General features: G+C 37.1%; 1 protein-coding gene across 1 annotated transcript in view; it reads right to left on the bottom strand.

Moving 5' to 3' along the window:
* MMP16 (matrix metallopeptidase 16) overlaps positions 1 to 21,270 on the bottom strand; it is a 275,059-nt gene that overhangs the window by 3,477 nt on the left and 250,312 nt on the right. The window contains exons 8-9 of the mRNA XM_006202357.4: positions 14,199 to 14,349; positions 5,222 to 5,337 (exon numbers count right to left, since the gene is read on the bottom strand). Of these exons, the coding sequence (XP_006202419.1) occupies positions 5,222 to 5,337; positions 14,199 to 14,349 (267 nt within the window). The remainder of the gene's footprint in view (positions 1 to 5,221; positions 5,338 to 14,198; positions 14,350 to 21,270) is intronic.

The raw sequence follows: 21,270 nt of genomic DNA, 5'->3' as shown, positions 1-21,270 counted from the left end.
TAATTAAACTACAAATAAGTGTGTTTTTCATAGGACTATTCTCTAAATTTATGTCTCTTTGGTTGGGTACAAATTCAGTTTTTTTCTTTCTGTCTACAGCTCCTTCATTCATGTCAAGTTTCTTTGTGATTTCATTTTAATTCTTGCTTTCAGATAAAATTCAAGAAACTAAGGAGAAAGGTGGTACTGTTATAATCGCTTAAAAACTATATTTTGGGAGCTATCAAATTTTGAATAGTATGCCTACTTTTGAGTTAATAATCATTAATGAGGTTTCCCCCCCCCCCATATTAGTGATCCTTATTATGAAAGAATCATGGTGTTAAAATCTTAGTAAATTACATCTTTTAATCCTCATAAACACTCTGTCAGGTAGAATTAACTACCTGTACTTTTCAGGCAGGGATACTGAGGCGCAGAGATAAAATGACAAGCCCCAGTCCTGGCGAAGGCAGGATTTAAATTTTGGTCTAGCTTTAGAGCTTAGTGATTTTTCTAAGACTGGATCCTCTAAAGAGTTTCGTCTTTTAACAAATACTCCTTGGTTAAACATCACAGCTTGTGAGTATCACTCCTGAAATCAACAACAACAAAAAACTCTGACGTCTCTCTAAAGATTCCAGCCAGGAGAGGCCATCACTTCAGGTCACTTCATTCTGTTCAATCACATAAAAATCTGCTGTTGCTTTTAGTTCTGAAAGGCAGCTCAGCAATCAGAGCAACCTGCCAAGTGAAACAGGTGTATGTGGATCCAAACTTTTCTGCAGGGAGCTGGTACTTGACCACGCTAATGAAATCCAGTGTGATTACTCAACAAGTTGGATGAAGAAATGTTGAGGACCTGCCAAATAACAGTACATTAGATGATCATAGCTGAATAATGGCACTGATCTAGAATTAAACAGACCTTCAAAACAGGGGAACGCACTTCTTATATTTATAAACCGGGAACCAACACCTGGAAGTGTCCTCATCTTTAATTTTTAGTCAAAACTAATGACTATGAAGTTACTGGGTATCATATAAAAGTTCAGAAGCTTCCATTTTCATATTTATCAGGTCTGCAGGCCAAATTTTATAGTAATACACTCCACATACAGAAGTACAATTGAAGTTTACTGAATACATTTGTTAAAGGTAAGACATCTCACCAGCAGAAGTTAAGAGAATGAGAGTATTTGAAAAGAAGTAGCCTGGAATCTTGGTGATAAATCTGTCAAACTTTGATCCTGTAAATTCATCTTACTCAATAATTTAAGGTTTTTTTTTTTTTGCCATTTATGAAATGTCAGTTGGTTGGAGAAACATTTGTGTACTTTTATTTTCTTTTGTGAGTAGTTTTGATGTTACAACCTTGTAGTTGCTATGCTTACTGAGAGTTCTCATCTAAATTACCATTTTTTGAGACATTCTGATAAAGAAATCAGGGAGCTGGAATGTATTACTTGATTGCTTTTTTCTCTTGTAGTAGATTGGGAGTTTAATAAATGTGAATGAATACACTGACTCTAGTGGAAGTATTTGTTTGAATGGCAGTTGTAGATTTCAACAGCGAGCAAGAGTGGGTGTAGAGAATTAATACACCAACAGAATTGAGTCAAAACCATTCTAACGGGCTAAAAGCGGAGCTGTATGCAATCAGTAAAATAAAATGCAACAGTGTTAAAAGTAGAATCTTACATCAACCTTAAAATTGCATTTTCTAAGAAGAGAATAAAGAGTACCTAGGAGGTGGGACTTGACAACAACTAATGTAGAATCAATTTGAAGGAAGGTGAATGCAGTGATTCTTTACTGTAATTTTACTATACGTTAAAAACTCATGCCATTGCTTAAAATGCTACCAAAAGCAAGAAGAAATCATTTCACTAAATTTTGCATGGGCCAAATATCAGTCAGATTATTATCATTACTTTCAGGGGCTAAAAAAAAAGAGGAAAATAAGAAAATTATTGAATTAAGAGGGTTACAAGTGAAAATTGGGAGGATGATGGCTTAGGAAGCTACATTCTGAAAAAGTCTAAGGTTTACCTAGAAGGACAAAATGAAAAATTTAGCCTTGCATGACAGACTGTCAGTTACCCGAATGCTACAATGTAGGAAAAACTGTATCAATTCTTTCTCTTTGGAGGAGAGTGGAGAAGTGTGTATCAGAGCACATTCAGTGATGCAAGAATGTCCTAGTTTTAAACTTTAGATATGATATATAATATTACCACTTTTATGACATGAGTAAGTTTACCTAAATTAGCTGATGTTGGTTTCCTCACATATAAATAATAATAAATGAAGCAAAGAGGTATTTGTTTTGGACAATTAATGAATTTACATAGCACAACTGACACATGGTAGACACCACGTATCCACGTTTCCCTGGTCACAGCCGCAGAATTAGTGTCAAGAGGTATTACAGGAAGGCATAGTCAACCTTAAAAATGGGGGAAAAAAATCTTCTAGGTAATTACCTTGAGTCTAAATACAAATAAAAATGTATTTACTTAATAATTTGAGCTTGCTCTCTTTTATAACAACCATAAGGGAAGAAGTTGTGCAAAATTTGAGTTCAAGGTAAGAAGCCATGAGCATGAGATCTGAATAGAGAATGAAAAGTGGAGAATGTGCTAGTTAGACTGAGATCTTCTGGACTGATTAATATTGCTATCCTATTGAGTACTATTGAAACCCTAGTAAACAAAGGTTTCAAATACATAGATCTCCACCCCTTTAGCTCTTCAGGGAGTGAATGTTTAGAGTAGTGGAAAGGATAAAATTAATTTCAACAACTGATATTTATTGAATGTTTATTACTATGTACTTGTGTCTTAAGAGTTTGCACTAGAGGGGATAATAGGCATACATGTTGATAGTAGTAATATGAGATTTTGAATGTAAGGGACAGGGTACCAAAAAAAGAATGTTCAAGGATTCCTGAAAGATCAAAAGTGAGCTCAGTGTTGAAAGATATCAAAGAGGTGGGGGTCGGACCAAGTTAAGGTGCAGAAGACATAGACATGCTGAGGTTTCACCTGCAGTTTTTTGTCATTAGTAAGCAATAATTCTTCCAATGTGCTTCATTTCTCTGCCAGGATTTTACAGGTATCCTTTGCTATGTAAAAAGGAAATATTAAATTCTGAATATAAGGAAACAATTTACACTAAACTAATATGATTTTCAGGTGGACAAGAATATGAAAAATCATGGGGCAAGATGCAGCAAGATGCTTTTATTATTTTTATGTAATTATGAATTATTTCCAGAGAAACTGAATCAACTGTAGGTATTAATGGCTTTGTGAATAGAAAAGGGGGAAATGAAACCAGTTAATATGCTAAGGAATTAAGATTATGTATATTTTTTCAGTCTTTTGAAATAATTGTTAATTATTTTAAAAGTTATTTTTATTATAAAAGTTTATACTTCTTTTAGAATATTAATGGCAATAAAATAAAAACAACTATTATCAAATTTGCTAGACTTAATCACTAGTAAGATCTTGCCTTAATTTTCTTTGCACATAATTTTGTCTAGTGTGTGGTAACTCTGATTGAAGGCAATCTAAAACAGTGGTAGAAATTCTGTAAATGCTAGCTAGAGCTGGATTTATCTGGGCTAAAACAATCCCTTTTAGATTCACCTCAAGAAATCTCCTCTCCCCACTGGTTGCTTCCTTAGTGACAGCTGCAATTTTTTGGGTATGATTTCGGTTTTCTGCCTTCCATGTAATTTATCTTTCATATTTTTTTTTTCACTTCTTTGTCCCTTCCACCTGCATCTGCATAGTTGCTCAAGATTTTTTTCGTTATATTTTATTGCCTTCAGTGTGACTGCATTGTGATTTCCTTTGCTTTCATATTGATTTCCTTTTTATTTCAAACAGATAGGTTTCATCTTAACTGTCCTTTTCTGTGGATTCCTGCTTTTTGTCACATAGAGGCCATATCTTGGTCCTTTAATTCTCTGAACCAACAGAATAAACACAAAAATCTATAATTCTCAGCCAGTGCTATAATCAGGGCTTGAAAGTTCATTTTGATTTAATCACTGCCTACAGTGTTTTACCTGTGGGACACTATACACAGAATGTCGTGTAACATGGCCTGTAACAGTGGTCAAAGCACAGTTTGTGTTTGACTTTTCTGATTGGTATCATTCATGTTGGGTCTTAGTTCCTTCAAGTTTGCACTCAGTGGAAAGTTTTCTTAAACTCTGGCATAATGCCGTTGGTTGGTCATTGCTTTCAGTGGTGGTGTTTATTTTTCATTTCCCCCTGTTTCTTCATTAAATCTTTTTGTTCTTTCCTCTCTCTAGATGCATTTAATTTTGCTCTTGTATGCGATGTATTCATTCTTGTTGTATATATACAGACTTTTCATGCTATGGAGAACTGACATAATGTATTATTTTCTTGTGGCTCCTGTTAGAACTAATTTGAGAGGGTAAGTTTTGTCTCTGTATTTCAGTTTGATGCCACTTCCCTTTCCTCTGTTCTAGAATATTGTGTATACATTTTATTTTGAATTATGATTATTATGGTTTATTCCTACTTACTCATCCCTGAATGGGGAGAGAGATGTTCAGACTTTACATCTGCCAACAGATACAGGAGTACTGGTTATCCATTGTTTGGCTAACTTTCCACTCAGTATCTGGCTGAATTCTGAATCCTGAGGTGAAGAGCAAGGGAAGTGGGCAGGTCTTTGATCTGTTTCTTGTTACTAAGCAATCATACATCCGCTCCAGCCTGACTGTATTGAGCTGGGATCTTCCTTGTTTGCTGAAACTCAAGGCCAAAGGCATACATGAAAAATTGTAATTCTCAACATGCAGTATTACCAATGTCTTTGTGCCTCAGCCCACACTTACAACGTATCTTCTTTGTCACTAGCTCCTACCCACGCATGTTTGTTACTATTATCTTTATAATAATTATCCTTATAGGAATTTTAATGGAAAATAGGTGAGGTTACTTCAAAGGTATTTACAACCTTGATTTAAATAAAAATTTCCTTTACCTTTACTTTTTTCTTATAAACTAAAATAGATTGAGGTTAAAAAGTATCTGGAGCATAATATTAAACACAAATCTAGGAAGGAAAATTAATATAAACATGACACAGCCCTAGTGTGGCAGCTTCTAATCACTTAGCATAGGGAGAAAGTAGAATAGATTGTTGAGATACTTAGTAGACTCATGAAATACATCATGCATATGTTGCATACCATTTTCTTTGTGCACAAAGGCTCCCTGGGGAGATTCAGGGATACCTTTCCAGACTGTGATTGGTTTGGGATAGCCAGGGTCCATGGTTTTCATTTCTTCACTGTATCTCCAATACCTACAAAGGACAGATAAACAAAAACAACAACACACGCATAGGAAAGACAATTATGTAGATAAACACTAACCGCTAACATTCATTAAATCCTTGCTGTAACGCTACCTGTTAATGATTTACAGAACTGATACAAATCATGCAAAGATGGTGGACACAAATAATGTATTCTGTTTCCTTTTCTCAAAATGCTAAAAAAAAATGATGGGTAGGTTATTGTGTATTTAGCAACTCTGCTAAAATTAGTTAAAAAATAATGCAAGCCAAGCACAGCTACAATTCAAAAGGGTGTCACCAATCTGTGCAGAAATCAGAGGTCTTCATGATTTTTAAAAAAAAATCTTACTTAGGCAGCTGGATCCTTTTTTGAAATAAGCATAATCTTGATTCATTTTTTCATTCATTTATTTAACAAATCTTTATTGAGTACCTCCTATGTTTCAAGCATTAATGTAGGGGCTGGAGATACAACCTTGAACAAAACAGAGATGCCTTAGCTCTCATCAGTCTTACCTTCTAGGATATACAGGGGTTATGGGCAAAAAACAATTTATCATTGAATACATACTATCATAGGAGGTGCTAAGACCTATAAAGAAAACAAAGCAGAAAAAGGTATCCAGGACCATTGGTCAGCCATACAAAATCAGTGGTTAGAGAGGTCACCTGTGATAAAGTGACATTTGAGCAGAGGGCAGAAAGAAGTGAGGAGTGGCACATGTAGTTTCAGAGAGAATAACATTCCAGGTGGAGAAACTCGTTACCAAAAGTTTCCGTGGCAGGTGCAAACTTAAGCGTCCACAGTGAGGCCAGGGCGACTAGAACTGCACTAGCAAAGGGCAGACAAGGTCAGCGTGGGAGCTGAGACCCTCACACCATGGCAAAGCCTTCAGTTTTCCTCTAAGAGAGAAGTGAAGCCAATGCTGACTTTGCGCAGAGGACCTTCAAGACATGGCTTAGTTTTGAGAGGAACCCACTGCTGCTGTGAGTGGAATAGACTGAAGGGGGTGAAGCAGAAGCACGGATGACAGCAGTTAGGATGGCATTTCAGTCATCCTCGGGCTGGAGTGTATGCCATAGAGCTGATGATAATTCAAGGCACTGGGGCATTATTTTGAAGGAAAAGCCCGAAGAGCTTACTAATGGATTGAACGCAGGATATGAGAAAATGAGGTTGAGCATCATTCAAGAATTTGGAGGCTGAACATCGGAAGAATAATGCTGCCATTCAGTGAGATAAGGAAGCAAGGAATGGTTAAGTTGGGGAGGTTTGAGGAATCATGAGTTTAGTTTTAGGTTTCTTAAATTCAGATGCCTGCTAGACATTAAAGTGGAGTTGCTGACGAGGCTACTGGGGACCTCGTCGAGTGTGGACCTTAGGGCAGGTCTTGACTAGAATCCTTGGTGTATAGACAGATAAATAGATGAAAGCAAAACTTACCAAGAGTCAGAACTCTCAGACCTTCATCCCTTCACAGGGCGGCCATTGGGCCACCTTCACAGAACCGCTAGCCAACTGAGGAGTGAACTGTGAATGTCCCTACTTTGGGTCACTCATTATGGTTTGTATGTTCTAAGAGTCAAACAGATGTAGGCCTGACTGCTCAAAAGGATGGACAAAACCGGGGTGACACCACTGGGAGTCCACAGTGATACTGCTTATTTTAAGGCAGGCATAATGCGCTATGTATTGTATTATTTAATCACAACAAACCCATCAGAGGGTCATCACTGTCCCCCTCTGAGGGAGGAGAATTCTTGGAGGACAATGAATGATAGGTAGATTTATAACCAGTTCTGTCTGATTTCAAAAGTTGCTATTCGTTTCTCTACACATACCAAAAATGTTTGACAGCCTTCCCCCTCCCCCACCCCGCTAGACATCTCTTAACATCTGCCAAAAGTCATGTTTCAGCAACACAGATTTGTGAAGTAACACACAATGCATTATCTCGGGGTTAGGCGTTTGGCTCAAATCAGAAAAAGAAAAAAAAATTCCAGTCTTTTCTGACTATTTTCCCATTTCGGGTCTATGGAGAATGCTTTATCTACAGAGTTATGGGATCTTGTAAAGAAGGTTTTGCTATAGATTCCTAGAAACCTCACATAAGTAACATCCAGAGTGTTAGCACTTGCTCCATTCTCAGTGTTCATGTGGAAAGAAGAAAAAGATTGTTTCAGGATGCATCCCAATAAATAAGCCACAAGGCAGGTTTTGTGCAGAAGGCAAACACCCGGCGGAGGTGTCCATCATAGGTTGTTAATACACAGAAGATGAGGGTAGATCTGATAAAGATACCGGGAGAAGCTGCATGCAGAAGCACTGAGCTGAAATAATGGAGCTCAATATTTTTTGAAGAAGACAGGTAGGGAGTGAACTGCTCTATCAACACAAAAGTGCATTTTCTTTCACAGTTTTTCATGGAAACATCTGCTTTTAAGTTATTTTTGAATATTCCTTTATCACAGAACATTCTGTGACGCACATATCCTGGTTAACTGGGTTGAGATAACACTCAAAATCTCCAGATCTCTTCTCCCAAGTAAATATTTCAGTGGGATTTATGATAGTCATATATGTTAACTGGTTCCTGCACTTGACCATAAAGAAAACCTCTCTCAGAGAAATCGTCAGATACCTGATTTCATGGATGCTAAGATACACATTTTCTCACACTTTACATCTCTAACATTGGGGTGCAGTTTACAATCAATACTATGTCAAAGCTTACTGGGCAGGGTTTTTCTCTCAATGATAGATTAAATAATGATGCATTTTATGAAAAATGGCATTTTTATATGGTATAAACCGCAACTTAAAGCTAGTTTTAAAATTCTACTAACTTAGGAATAATTTAAAATTCTAGGGACAATGGGATCCTACTCTACGTGTGATTCAAGGAAGTTAAGTTCATACTCAGAGCCAGGTTTGTTCTCTAAGGGGCGGTTATAACAAAATTCATGTAACAATACCTATTCTTTATGGAGTATTTTGTAGCTATAAAGTAAATTTATATACATACATTATATTTAATCTTATTTCACTAAAATCCCTCAACAGTCCTTCATACTGCATATTATACTGTACTCTGTGATGATGTCCTAACAATGGATTCAGTACATTATGGTCACTCAGTTCAGTCAGTGACTAAGCATTGGGCATCATATTATTCAAAAGTAATGTCTTAGTCACATTTGCCCTTTTTGAATGTTAGAGTTGAAATTCAAACTAAGGCTCTTTGTTCCCTAGTTGAGTAGTTTCTACCACGTTACTGCCAGTACTTCCCTTGATAGAACATTCTAGCATTAATCCCCCCGTCATTCGTACCCTCTCGGAACCCTCACTCAAATTCTTCATGTTCATTGTGTGAGTATAATTTTCCTTCATCCCTTGTTCTATTCATTCATAGATCCATTCACCTGCCAAACTTTTTGTGCACATATATGACAGACACGTAAGATTCATTGAGATCACATTTCAAGAAAATATTAATGGAATGTGCATTTTATTATACTCTCTTACAGGAACATAATTCTGGTATGAATCTGTCAGAATAAAAGCAAATTTTCCCTCTCTATGCTAGCAGATAATGCAAACCTATAATTTGGGATCATTTCACAATCTTCGAAAAGTTCAAAATAGGCTTGGACTCTCAGGATATCTGCTGTGTCAGCTTTGATACAAATCCAGTAACTTAAATGTGATTAGAATCATCTAATGATATTTAGCCATAATATTATTCAGTCCATTATATTATTAGATATAAACATTATATTCAGCTGCCTTATAAAAGATACTGAGGCTTTTTTTTATATAAATATAGGTTTGCACTTTAATTTCTAACATATTTGAACATATTTCAACATGAACAAAAAAGCTCACCCCACTGAGTTTTTGCCTCCGTGGTATTTCACGGGTTCATTGAGAAGTATATTAACATATTCAGATGGAACACTGTGCAAATAAACCATTGGGGAGTTCAAATTTAGATATTATAAAGAAAAAAATTGGAATTTTGTGTACAAGGGTCAGCAAATGATAAAGGTTATTATAACTAAATCTTACAGTTTTTTCTTCTGATATATCAGTAATCTCTGCAGTAGAATTGACTTTAAATTGCTGATTCTTTGAGAAAACCATTGTAAATCAATGTTTTAAAATAAATTACGAATTGAAATGGGATTTATTCATCATTTTTTTAGACCTGATCATGAGTCACATTCATAAGAGACAGAAGTCGCCCATGTGGTAGAATACAGTGTTACCTTACATTCCTTCTGTGTGAACAAACAAGAGGTATAGACAATTCTGGAACGACATATTCTATTGTTACTGGATACTGAACTCAAACTGAACAAAAAATGGCTCCAAGACAGAGTCCATGGGACCCAAGCATTTCTTCATCCTACTTTGTCTGTTTTACCTCCGAGTCAAGACTACTTGCCTCTCTCTGTTAAGTTACCGCAGAACAGAGTCACTTTTTCTCACATCCAGATAATCATACAAAATCTCCATTTTTGTATTCTGTTGGATAATTTTAAAAACACGTAAAAACTTCATAAACACACAGCTGGAGCTACAGGAAATCAATGTATTTTTCAGATTGACTATTAGTGGAAATAATAATAAAACAAACCAAAATGGACCTAAATTTTTGTCTTTTTTCTTTGAAAAGGTCTCAAAATTCTCAAAGGTTCAGCTTAGAATGAAGTATGACAAAAGAGTCTTGAATATACTTGTGAGAAGATGCTGAGAGATGATTTAGAAACATAGCATTTTAGAACTAAATGTTATGAAAATCAGAATGTATCCAAGCATCAAATTATAGCATATTAGGAAAAGGGCAAGTGGGAGGCTGGGGGACTGAGCTCCAGGCCGTATGTGAAAAAGTCAAACTGGAAATTCTCATCTGAATTTACAGATCTGTTTAAAGAACCATCATTGCATCTACTCTTCTTCAGCTGACTCTACACTTGGGAGATTTTGTGCAGGTCCCTGCTTTCAGTACAATTTATATGTTCAGTTACTTCTCAGATCTGTGCCTCCAACCAACCTTTCCACTAAGATGTGAACTCAATTGTCCAACTACCTATTTGACTTCTCCAGTTGGTGTGAAAACAGGTAACTCAATCTGGATATAAATATTTCAAACTTTTAATTCCCTTCACTTAATATTTCTTCCCCATCTGCCCTTTCTGCAGAAACGGCACCATCTAACTCAATAATTTTTGGTGAAAAACCTCGAAGTGTCTGATTTTCTTTTTCTCACACCTAAAATTTAAGCCACTAAGAAAACTTGTTATGATTATATTTGAAATGTACACCATGCCGACCCCCTTTGCTCTGTCTCCACTGCTACCATCATGTCCCCTTGTACTGGAGGACACCTCCCAATTTATCCCCTTGTTTCCAGTTTTGAAGCCCATTCTTCACACAGATGCCCAAATGATGTTCGTGAGCACACAGCAGAACATGCATGCCCCACTGAAAAACCTCCAATGCCTTTCCATGGTACTCAGAATCCAGTCTTTGCCATGGTCTGCAGGGCCCCATAATCTGGTCCCTGCTTACCTGTGTGACTTCCTCGGCCACTCACTATGCTCAAGCCACCATGTTTTTTTCTGATGTGCGCATTCCAACGTTACTGCTTTTCCACTGCTGTTGCATGTGCCTATGAGGCATCATTTTGAATGGTTTTATGTGGCTGAAACCTCTCCCCACTCAAGTCCCTGCATAAGTGTCACTTTCACAACTTAGGCCTTTCTTGACTTCCACACTGCTTTCGCAACCGCTCCTTACCACCCATGAGCCTCTGTCACAATGTCACCTATTTTATGTCTTTGGAGCATTCCTCAATGTCAAAATGTCAGGGTCATTTATCTCTTCTCTGTTTACTACTATCTCCCCTGACAGAACCTAAGAACCATGGGAGCTGAAGCCTTGTGGCTGTTTCTACTGCAATATCTTTATCACCTGGCACCTGTCACACAATGTGTGTCCAAACTATTTTTTAAATAAATGAGTGAGGGCTAGGGCAAGACCAGTAGAGGAATCTTAAGGAAGCAGGAGTTAGAGCTGTTGAGAAGGGAATGGGTTGTCTCACATTTACACTGTTACCATAGGGAGTCAGTACAGAAGGATGAACACCTCTGGGGTGTAACTGAGGCTGCCTAGAATTTGGTAGGACGTGAATAAGATGCAGGGCTGACATATGGCAGCACTTAAACTGAATCTAATTTAAAGATGTGCTTTGTTTGTCTAGCAAATTATATATATATGTTTTTGATATTTACTGTTTTCCTAGAGTATCCGCACTTTCCAGCTCCTCACAGTACCCATCACTCCCTATGGCCATAAATACTACTGCTGTACACAGCACTATCCACATTATTTGACCTGACACCTTAAAGCAATTTGGTGTTTTTATACCTAGAATAGATTATCTCTAAGATTCTTTTCTGACCAGAGCCTTTGAGACATAGAAACCTGTTAATACATTTTTTAGGCAGAAAAATGACAGTGGAATAAGAGGAAGAAATAAGTAAGGATTAATAATTTTCAATATGTTTTCTTTCAAAAATGTACATGGAAGATATATGCAATGTTAAAAATGATAAGTATTGTAAATATATAAATGCCTCTAACGAAGGAAGACTCACTGAGTTCTTACACAAAAGTGACAATCAAATTGTTGTTTATCTGTTTGAGTTAGACAGTTTAATGTCTTTTCCATCTACTTTTAATCTAGAATGAATGTATTGATAAATGTTGTGACTTTGGAATTATATAAGTACGCAAATATGAAGTAATCTGTTTACAAACATCTATGACTCACAAACTCTTACATAAGATCACATACGTGGAAATTAAATGGGACCCTGCTTTATATATTTTTAAAACCTATAAGACAAATTTAAGGAGAACTTAGAAGCAGAATATTTCTATATATGTGTTATATTTTGCATGCAGCTTCTCAAGTAGGAAATAAGTGAACTAAAACTCCTTTTCTCATTTACTATAGTCTTTATTCTGTTACAAATTTGGTATCTATCCTTCATTGATTTCACTGGGTTGAGGCAGCCCACGTTTAATTTCTAAACTTCAGTTCTTTCAAGAAGTGCTAAGTTTTTAGAATGGAAACATTTTTAAAAAGTATGACAATAAAATGGCAGTTTTTCTGATCGTCTATGAAACCCTCATTAAAACGGTCACATGAAAAGCTTTCATGTTCTGTCCTGTAGAAGTTAACATATTCAGTGTGTCTTCTCAGCCTTTTGATTCTACCCTTTTCTGGGGAAAAAAAACAAACAAACAAACAGAAAAACCAAAACAAACAAAAGAAAATAAAACTAAAAACAAATAGCCTACACAACGTTGTATTGAACCTAGTCCCGAAAGAGTACTTTCAAGCAATTAAAACCAGCTGAGGAATTAACTCTAACAACCTTGAGAGTTGTTATTTTAAAGAATATAAGTTCACAGATTTATTTTTATTAGTAGTCACCATGCTGTGGCAGTCAGCACCTTCCTTCTTTCCTTTCCATACTCTATTACGCTTTTATCTTGGTGAGAATCATATACTTTTCTGTGATAAATAGTGTCTTCTTCCCTAATAGAATTTTAGTTGGATGAATCTTTTTAATTTTGTGATTTAGTAGGAAATGTTTAGCAAAACTTTAGTTTCATGGGAGTGAATTAAAATCTATGCACATTTTGCCATAGAAATATATACAAATCTGATGTATAGAAAGTTAATAACAGAATAAATGTAAAAGTATACATTTGTACCCATGGAGGCAAATTATAGGATCTTTTTGTTCATAGGTAAAGCTCAACATTTGAAATCACCTGCTAAATGCAAAATACACAAGGCTTATAGTCTTACTTTTCTCCTGAAATTTGAGACATTTTATAGGGTTATGTTATGCTAAGATTTTATGGCAAACTCAATACTAGTTTGCTGGTCATTAAAGCCTGTTGTGTATATGTGTGTGTGTGTAGGTGTGTGCTGTAAATTTACTTGTAAAATGGCATAAAGTTCTTTGACATACCAGTGTCACATTTTGACCTGGCTAGTAATAGTATAATTAAAATTTAATTTTTCTTTTTTATTACTTTTTTAACCAAATATTAATTTAAATGAATAAAAATGTAGCCTTCAACATTATATTTTATATGTAATATCTGTCAAAAAGTGGGCAAGGGTAGAACTATGTACACCTAGTGATCACTGTAAAGTTGTAAGACTAACAATTCACTTAAGCTTTACAAACTCTGGTAGGAATGCCATAAAAGGAAAAGAAATGAGACAAAATAGCGAAGGATATTATACTTTCAACCAAAAGTATTTAGCCCAGTGATGGCTGGTTAGTTCACAGCACCTATCTGCCAGTACCTAAATAAATAGTGTCCTGAAAATTAGAACTCATGACTACACCGAAGATATTTGAAAATACTCAAAATTAACTGTGTGCAGACTGCAAAATTTTAACTTAAAATATAAAAGCAAAAAAAAAAAATCCTGTGTTAGAAAGTAAGTTAAATTACAAGGAAATGTATTGTAATGATAAATATACACTGCTACATAGTTTTATAGGCATGTTAAGATTACGAAGAAAAGAAAAAATATATACTACATATATACATTCATAAGAAAGTCACATTATTTGGGTATATTAGAGAGAGATTTATCTTGAATATTGTTCTAAAATATGTTTAGAAATAGTTTCAATTCTATTAATTCTTGTGTTTATATACACACAGTCAGATTCCTCCATCAAATGTACATGCCTATGATAGACTAGAAATATTGACTTCTCTAAACATTAGTTAACTGTTTTCCTCATGTGAAGTGTGTACTGACCTGTCCCCCTTGAAGAAATAGGTTTTCCCAACGTCCTCCCACCAAATGGCTGAATCAATACCATGCGGGGGAATTCCGCTTCCAAGAGAAATCAAGTCATGAGGGTAACCAGGCTGAAGAGTCGTGTCCTTGAACACCCAATATTTGTTACCTGTATGAAATAAGTGCAAATGCAGAACACACTAATTTAATGTCAGAAATAAGAATATATCTTCTCACATAACGCAGTTAAAATTCTTTAACATGAAATCCATGAAATAACTCAGTTAGTGGTCACATCTGGAATACTGACGTTACTTCTGAAACATCGATGCTACTTTCAAAAGTGGTTATAACGAAAACCTATTTAATAATGTAGTCAAAGTTTGTGAATTAATTTAAGAAATTAAAAAAAAAAAGATCTACAACTTGCCGTATGGAAACAGTTCTGAATCAAGGATCAAGGATTCTTCCTCTAGGAATTAGAGACCTGACTTTGTTCAAGGCTACATCATTCCTGTGTTTTGTGCATTCCGTATACCCTCAGATTCTGTACTGGTTACAACTGCTGCTCTGTTAAAACTCTGCCTCTAGGCAGACCCTTTCTTTCTATTATATAAACATTCACAAGTCCCCTCTAGTCTTATAAAGTCACCTTCCTTCGACCTGATGACCGCTTTCAGCTGTATCCTTCTCTTTAAGAGTGGTAAGTAAAGGGAGCAAAAATTTAACCCTAACCTCGTTGGGAACTGCCAGAGTATGGCCATATTAAAAAGAAGATAAACTTCAGTCAGCTTTTTGTTGTTCTGAAATTATCTACAGACAACACACTTCCTCATGCCCTACACCCTGGGTGGACCACGTTGACCACTCCCCTCTCTGGTACGCCTCTCATGTCGTCTGCAACCATTCCTCATTCCACTGAAAGCTGATTTAATACCTATTGTCTACTGAAAACTTGTCCTGGAGACACCAATGCCTACACTTTTTCCACCCTTATCTACTGGCACAGTTGACCACTTAAAGCACGTTTCTCCCTGAGCTGCTAGAAAACAAACCATCTACTTGCGGTTCTTTCTTTTTCTTCCTTCCTTCCTTCCTAACTTCCTTCCTTCCTTCCTTTCTTCCTTTCTTCCTTTCTTTCTTTTCTCTCTCTCTCTCTCTCTTTCCTTTCTTTCTTTCACTGCTCCTCTCTGGGCTTCATTTATTTCACTCAGTCCTTGAATGTTGACATTCCCAGGGCTCTGTTCTCTGCCTTCTTCCCTTCTTATTCTAAATGGGGGAGGGGCAGAGTGGAACCACAAACTCAAATACTTACAAGGGCAAGGCTAGAGATGGCAGGACTGGAATGGCAGGGGTATTCAAATATTGAGAGACATCCACAAAAATCAGTAAATATCTGCCTTAAAGGCCTATTTGCGTCCCCACCCCTCGCCCTGGCCAAGTCTTCTTCCCCAGGTTCCTCTGGATCTTTCTATAATCAGGCAACTTCTTAAATCACTCCCTCCTCTTGGGGTTAATATCTGACAGAGTAGAACAGTTAGTATCTTATTAATATCTGAAAAAAATATCCTATGTCCTTTCTAATAGATGTAAGTTCCTTGTTGTTACCATTTTTTCAATACCACCCCTAGATGAGGACTATGGTAAAGTGTAGCATTCACGTTACACCAAAAGGAATTTTAAAAAATAAAATAAAATAAAACCACATACTGGCCTGAGAGAACCTAACACAAACAAACCAAAAAAACCCCACAACTTCAAGCTAAATTTGGTTAGGAGTTTCCAGTTTGTAACTAGGAGTTATCTAATCATTCTAAGGGCTTCTTACTACCGATTGCTATCATTTTAATATAAAACAATGTTTACTGAGTACCTTCAGTATCCCAAGTGTCATGTTGGGTACGAAGGATACTAAAGACAGACCTGATCACTACCCTGATCACCCTACATTCAAGTGAATCAGCCGATGAAAACCAAGAACACAAAAACGTCATTGTAGTAATTGGAAAACTAATGAATTCTATGAAGGAAACACATCAGGGGTTGAGAACAAGGAAACATAAGGGGAACGTACTTCAGGTAGGGAGATCAGGAAAGCATCTCTGAAGAAATACCACTTCAGCCAACATTTAAAGAAAGAGAAGATGGTATCTATGCAAAAAATGTTGGGAGGAACCGCCCAAGAAAAGAAGAGTTTTGTAAGAACAAAAAATTGAAGGGAGATCCAGGGAGTGTGAGAAGCAAGAAGGGAGTAGCACTAGAAACCTACATGCTGGACCTGGATCGCAGTTCGCGGCGCTGGGAAGCCACCAAAGAGGTTCAATTAGTGGAACTGATGAGCGGGATGTGCGGAGGGATATGATCTCTTTCATATTTTCAAAAGATGGTATTTGGCCTTTCGTGGAAAACGGATCATACAGAGAATAATGAAAATGAGATCTACCAAGGGTCTTTTGCTAGAATTAATTAATTAGTTATTGGAGTCATTTATCAACAACGTACTGTGTACACATTACACACTGCTTTATGCACTGCAGATATGAGAGTGAACAGAAGGCAAAATCTGCACTCATGGAGCTTAGATCACAGTGAATGGGTGTGGGGAAACTGCCCTTAAACAAGCAAATGAATAAAGCTATTTTCAGAGGGAAAAGTGTACAAAAATACAAAAGAATATATTAATATAACAGTGATGGAATGGCTGGATCCCTTTATTCAGATAACAGTGCAAATTGTGTATTCAGTGTGAATTGTGACTCATGTAATTCCAAAGAGCCAAACCAGTAAAATGGTTTTAGAGGGAGGAAACACCAAGACCAAATGCTCTAATGGAAAGAACCTTGTTAGTTTGAACACCATGTTGCAGGAGTGTGTAGTGAGGATAGAGGTGACGTGGCCTTTGTCACAATTTGAATTTTATTCTAAGTGAAATAGGAAACCACTGAATAATTCAATGAAAAAGTTCTTTATTAGTTGTCTGAATAAGATGGCAGCAATAGAGATGGAAAGGAATCGTGACATATTTTGGAGATGGAATATAATAAAGAAAAGATTGTATCAAGAAAAATCCTGAAGTTCTGACTTTTGTTAAGTGAGAGATTTTATAGTGTTATACAAACAGACAAAGACGACGTGGGTGGGTGGGCTGTTGGGGGTTCAAATCAAAATCTGAGAGGTCATTTAGATACCTAAGAAGTCAAGTAAGTAACAGGATGTGTATTTGAAGACAGTAAGTCTTTTAAGTCACAAGCATAAATATGGCATTTACTAATTCAAGATTCCATGAGACAATCCAGAGAGGATGAAGAGTAACCAGGACTGGGTTTCTAGGAACATGTGACCCACCCCCCCCACCCACCCCCAGCTCCAAAGAGATCACATAAGGGAAGAGGGAAGAAAAGGCAAATGGGAAGGAGGTAGAGAAGGCAAGGGAGAAAGACAAAGTAAAAGAAAACCCAAGAAGCCAAAAAAAGGGAGTGGTCCTAAATGACTATCTCTAGTCCAAATATCTCTTGAAAACCAAAAATGATGTATGGTTACCTCCTGGGTTTCTACAAAGTTGACCCACAAGTTCAAAGTTGAACTCATCGAAGGACCTCCTTGTTTTCTCTATTTGGATGGATGGCATGCTAGCTACTCAGTGGCTCACATCGGAAACCTCCCTCTTTGTTTTTCCTATTTAATGAGTCCTTACATTCAGCTGGTTTGATTTGGTTAACTCTTCCTTGAACCTGTCCCCTGCAGATCATTCTTCTTGCCACTGGTTCTAGGTATTCTTTCCCATCGTCCCTTCCAAAGTTAACTGCCTGTTGTCCATAAGTTCTAACGTACGTCCCACTGCTCTCCATAGCCTCCTTCAGTATTACCACTCCACACCCAGAGCCAGTCAAAATTCTGCAGAGTGAAAGAGATGAGCAGAGCCATCCATGCCTCTTTCTTGCCGATGCGACTCAAGGAATGTTAAGAGACTTTTCTCAGCAGGGGAAATTGACTACTCATTGGGGGCCTGCGAAGTCGTGATGTCCATTGGTAAGGAGGCGTTACGAGGAAGAAGTTGAGTCATCAGAGAGGCGGATTGGAAGAGAAAACAGAGTAGGGCAGGTGCAAAGAGGAAACAGACAGGAGACACAAGGACTCCTGTTGGAGAGATGGCAGGTGTGGCCAGTTCCTGAGCTGAGTTCCTGCCACATTCATTCCTAAGCTCAATTAGCCTGGTTGGGTTTCTTTTTTTTTTTTTTTTTTACTGAGTAAGGCTGTTCCATATAATTTTTGACCGTCTAAATATTACACAGATATTAGATCTATAAGCCCAAGTCTACTGGCCAAAGCCCTGGCTTTTAGCCACTGTACCGTGCAGCCTTCCAGCCATGTGCCTCCACAGCAATGCTTTTATTTTATAGCTTCCTTGCCTCCAGTCTGTCTCTCTTTTATCTATCTTCCACACAGTCATTAGAGAGATCTCCCTGAAATGTACACTGATTTTTATCTCTCTTGTTGACAGTCTTCAGTGGTTTCCCATTGCATTGGGGATAATACCCAAACCTACCTCAGGTAAGTCATTTTCAGGTTCTTTTCAATATGAGGCTCTTATTTTATCCATATTCTGTTTCATTCTTTTTTCTTTTTCTTAAAACCTGGTATGATTCTTTCAAAACTTAGCATGGCATCGCTTCTCTGGAAAACGGTTTCTATCTCAGTAAGAGGGCCTCTTATTTTGCCAGAACACTCAGTCTTCAATGTTATCAGCTTACTCAGCACCCTGAACTTCATGAATCACAAGCCTGCCACCCACTCTAGGCTGTGAACAACCAGAGGGCAAACATATCTGATACCATTTACCCGTGGCACCTTCATATGATGCCTGGAAAGTAGCAGGTGCTTAATAAATGGTTACTGATTCAAAGAATCATGTTTACTATTAGACAGATAATCAAATAAAAAATCCGAAATCTAACATAAAGGGACAATAAAGACTACATTTATAATATTGTGTCTTGAATCTTGCTGAAAGAAAAGTTAATGTTATAATTATCGGCAAGTCTGAGAATATTTAAAGGCATGCCCCAGTATTGTGTCGGAGGGCCGTTAAAATGATTATGTTTAACTGTATGTTGGAAAATACTATTGTAAAAATACACACCTATCCTGAGCCATTATTAAATGTGAATACTTTCTGAAGGAAAAAAACCCCACAGTTCGAAGCCCCAGGTCACTTCCTTGCCAGGGTTAGTGAGATGGCAAGTCCAGAGAGCTGTTTTCCAGCTTGCTCTGTATTTCAGTCATATCTCTGTGGCATTTAAAATAGAAAGCCTTACAACAATAGGAGAAAGAGTGAGAAAGTCTCGTCCTGTCAGCCGATACTGCAATCCTTACTGCGTTCATTCCTTTCATCACAGCTTTAATTAGGAAAGGGTGTACAGTTTCAATGCCTCCGACGCCAGCTGTGTAGACTAAACTTCACCAGCTCAGCGCGGTTGGCTGCCTTTCCTTTCAAGCAGAAGCATTCTACTCTGCCTTAGAAGGCTTCCATTTGTAGTTCCTATACCCTATTCTTTCCATGAAAATTTCTTCGCTCTCTTTCCAGGCCCGCTAGTGACATTGCCAGGTTCGTGGACACCCTGGACGTCCCGGTGCCTGTAACATGAGACAGTGTTCACAGAAACTTAGGTGTCTGTGAAACAAATGTGTTGTCCAAGGTGTCTCAGGAGAGGATAATGTGTGAAAAAAATTTACATTTCTTCCAAGAAATTAGCGTTATTATATAAAAGCTGTTTTGGCAGAGGAATGGGGATTGTCAAGTGTTACGGAAATATTTCCCAATGTTGCTGCTCAAATGTTTTCCATCAGTAAAAGGGAGAAACAATAGGCCCTTTACTGTTAATGATCAAGGCCTTTGTATAGAGGATCTCAATCAGGCTTTTTTTTTATTCTATTAGGAGCAAATCTCAGGGAATTTTTTTTAATGCATTTATATTCCCCTTAAAAAACAAAGCGAAAGAGAAGACTTATCAGCAAACGTTTGCTGTAAGTTGGCGTGATGAGATCCTAGCAGTTATATACAGAAAAAGTTAAAAAACAGAACACCTTGCTTGCTGAGTATTTGTGGCACCGAATTCAAGAAAATAATGCGACAATGATTATGAGTTACACGTTTAATTCTCCAAGTGCCTATTAAGGGAACACAACTGTACAATCCCTTTTGTATCTTAGTGAGACAAGATTTTCACATGACAAAGTTGAAACGATTTCGTTTCTATGTTTTTAGAATTTGAGGAAGTATATGAGATTTGTATTTACCTATTTTTTATAGGAGAAGGAGATTTTTAACTACCTTACCATCAGACAGTCTGGTTCTCTAGGAAAACATTGCCTCTTTGGCAGAAGGAGAGCACTTACTGGATTTCATATGGGGTTGATTTCTGGAGCAAGTGGAAAAAACTGGTCCTTACTGACATTGTACTTGGCAGGATGAGGGGGAAAATAATCAACAAGTCTGAGTTAAAGACAGAAAAGCTTTATAAATAAAATGAATAACCTCAAAGAATGTTTGGAGTTGGAGGCGGCTTTATAGATCATCTATTCCAATCATTTTTCAATGATTCATTCAGCCAGCCAGCCAGCCAGCCAGCCAGCCATTCAATGTCTGTGTGTTAAGGGTCTGTTACAGCCAGTCACTGAACGAGGAGCAGCAGACACAAAAATCAGGGAAACACTGGGTTTTTGCTCTTGTGGAGCTGAGAGACCCACACAGGAAATATGCTAAGTAAATAAACCCATGAAGAGTTTTTAAATTACATGCTTTTTCCTACAAGAAAAAGTATAGTGTCTAATGACTTAATTTTTTTTTTCAATCTAGAGGACAGTGCCTTAAAACTACCACATACTTCCCTAACACCCTTGAACTCAGCCACTGTTACAGATAGGAGCACATTTGACTTTCCCGTACCCTGGATCAAAAAAATGGTTGAGAATCCAGCCTAACACATTTATTTTCCAGGTCAAAAAAGTGATGCGTTTAAAATGACACAACCAATTGCTAATAGATTTGTGTTACAGCCCAGGACTTTTTAATGCAGTGCTAAACTTACTA

The sequence above is a fragment of the Vicugna pacos genome, chromosome 29 (assembly GCF_048564905.1).
Source record: "Vicugna pacos chromosome 29, VicPac4, whole genome shotgun sequence".
Lineage (NCBI taxonomy): Eukaryota > Metazoa > Chordata > Mammalia > Artiodactyla > Camelidae > Vicugna > Vicugna pacos.
Note: the sequence above shows the minus strand (reverse complement) of the source record. Positions and strands in the feature narration are given on the sequence as shown.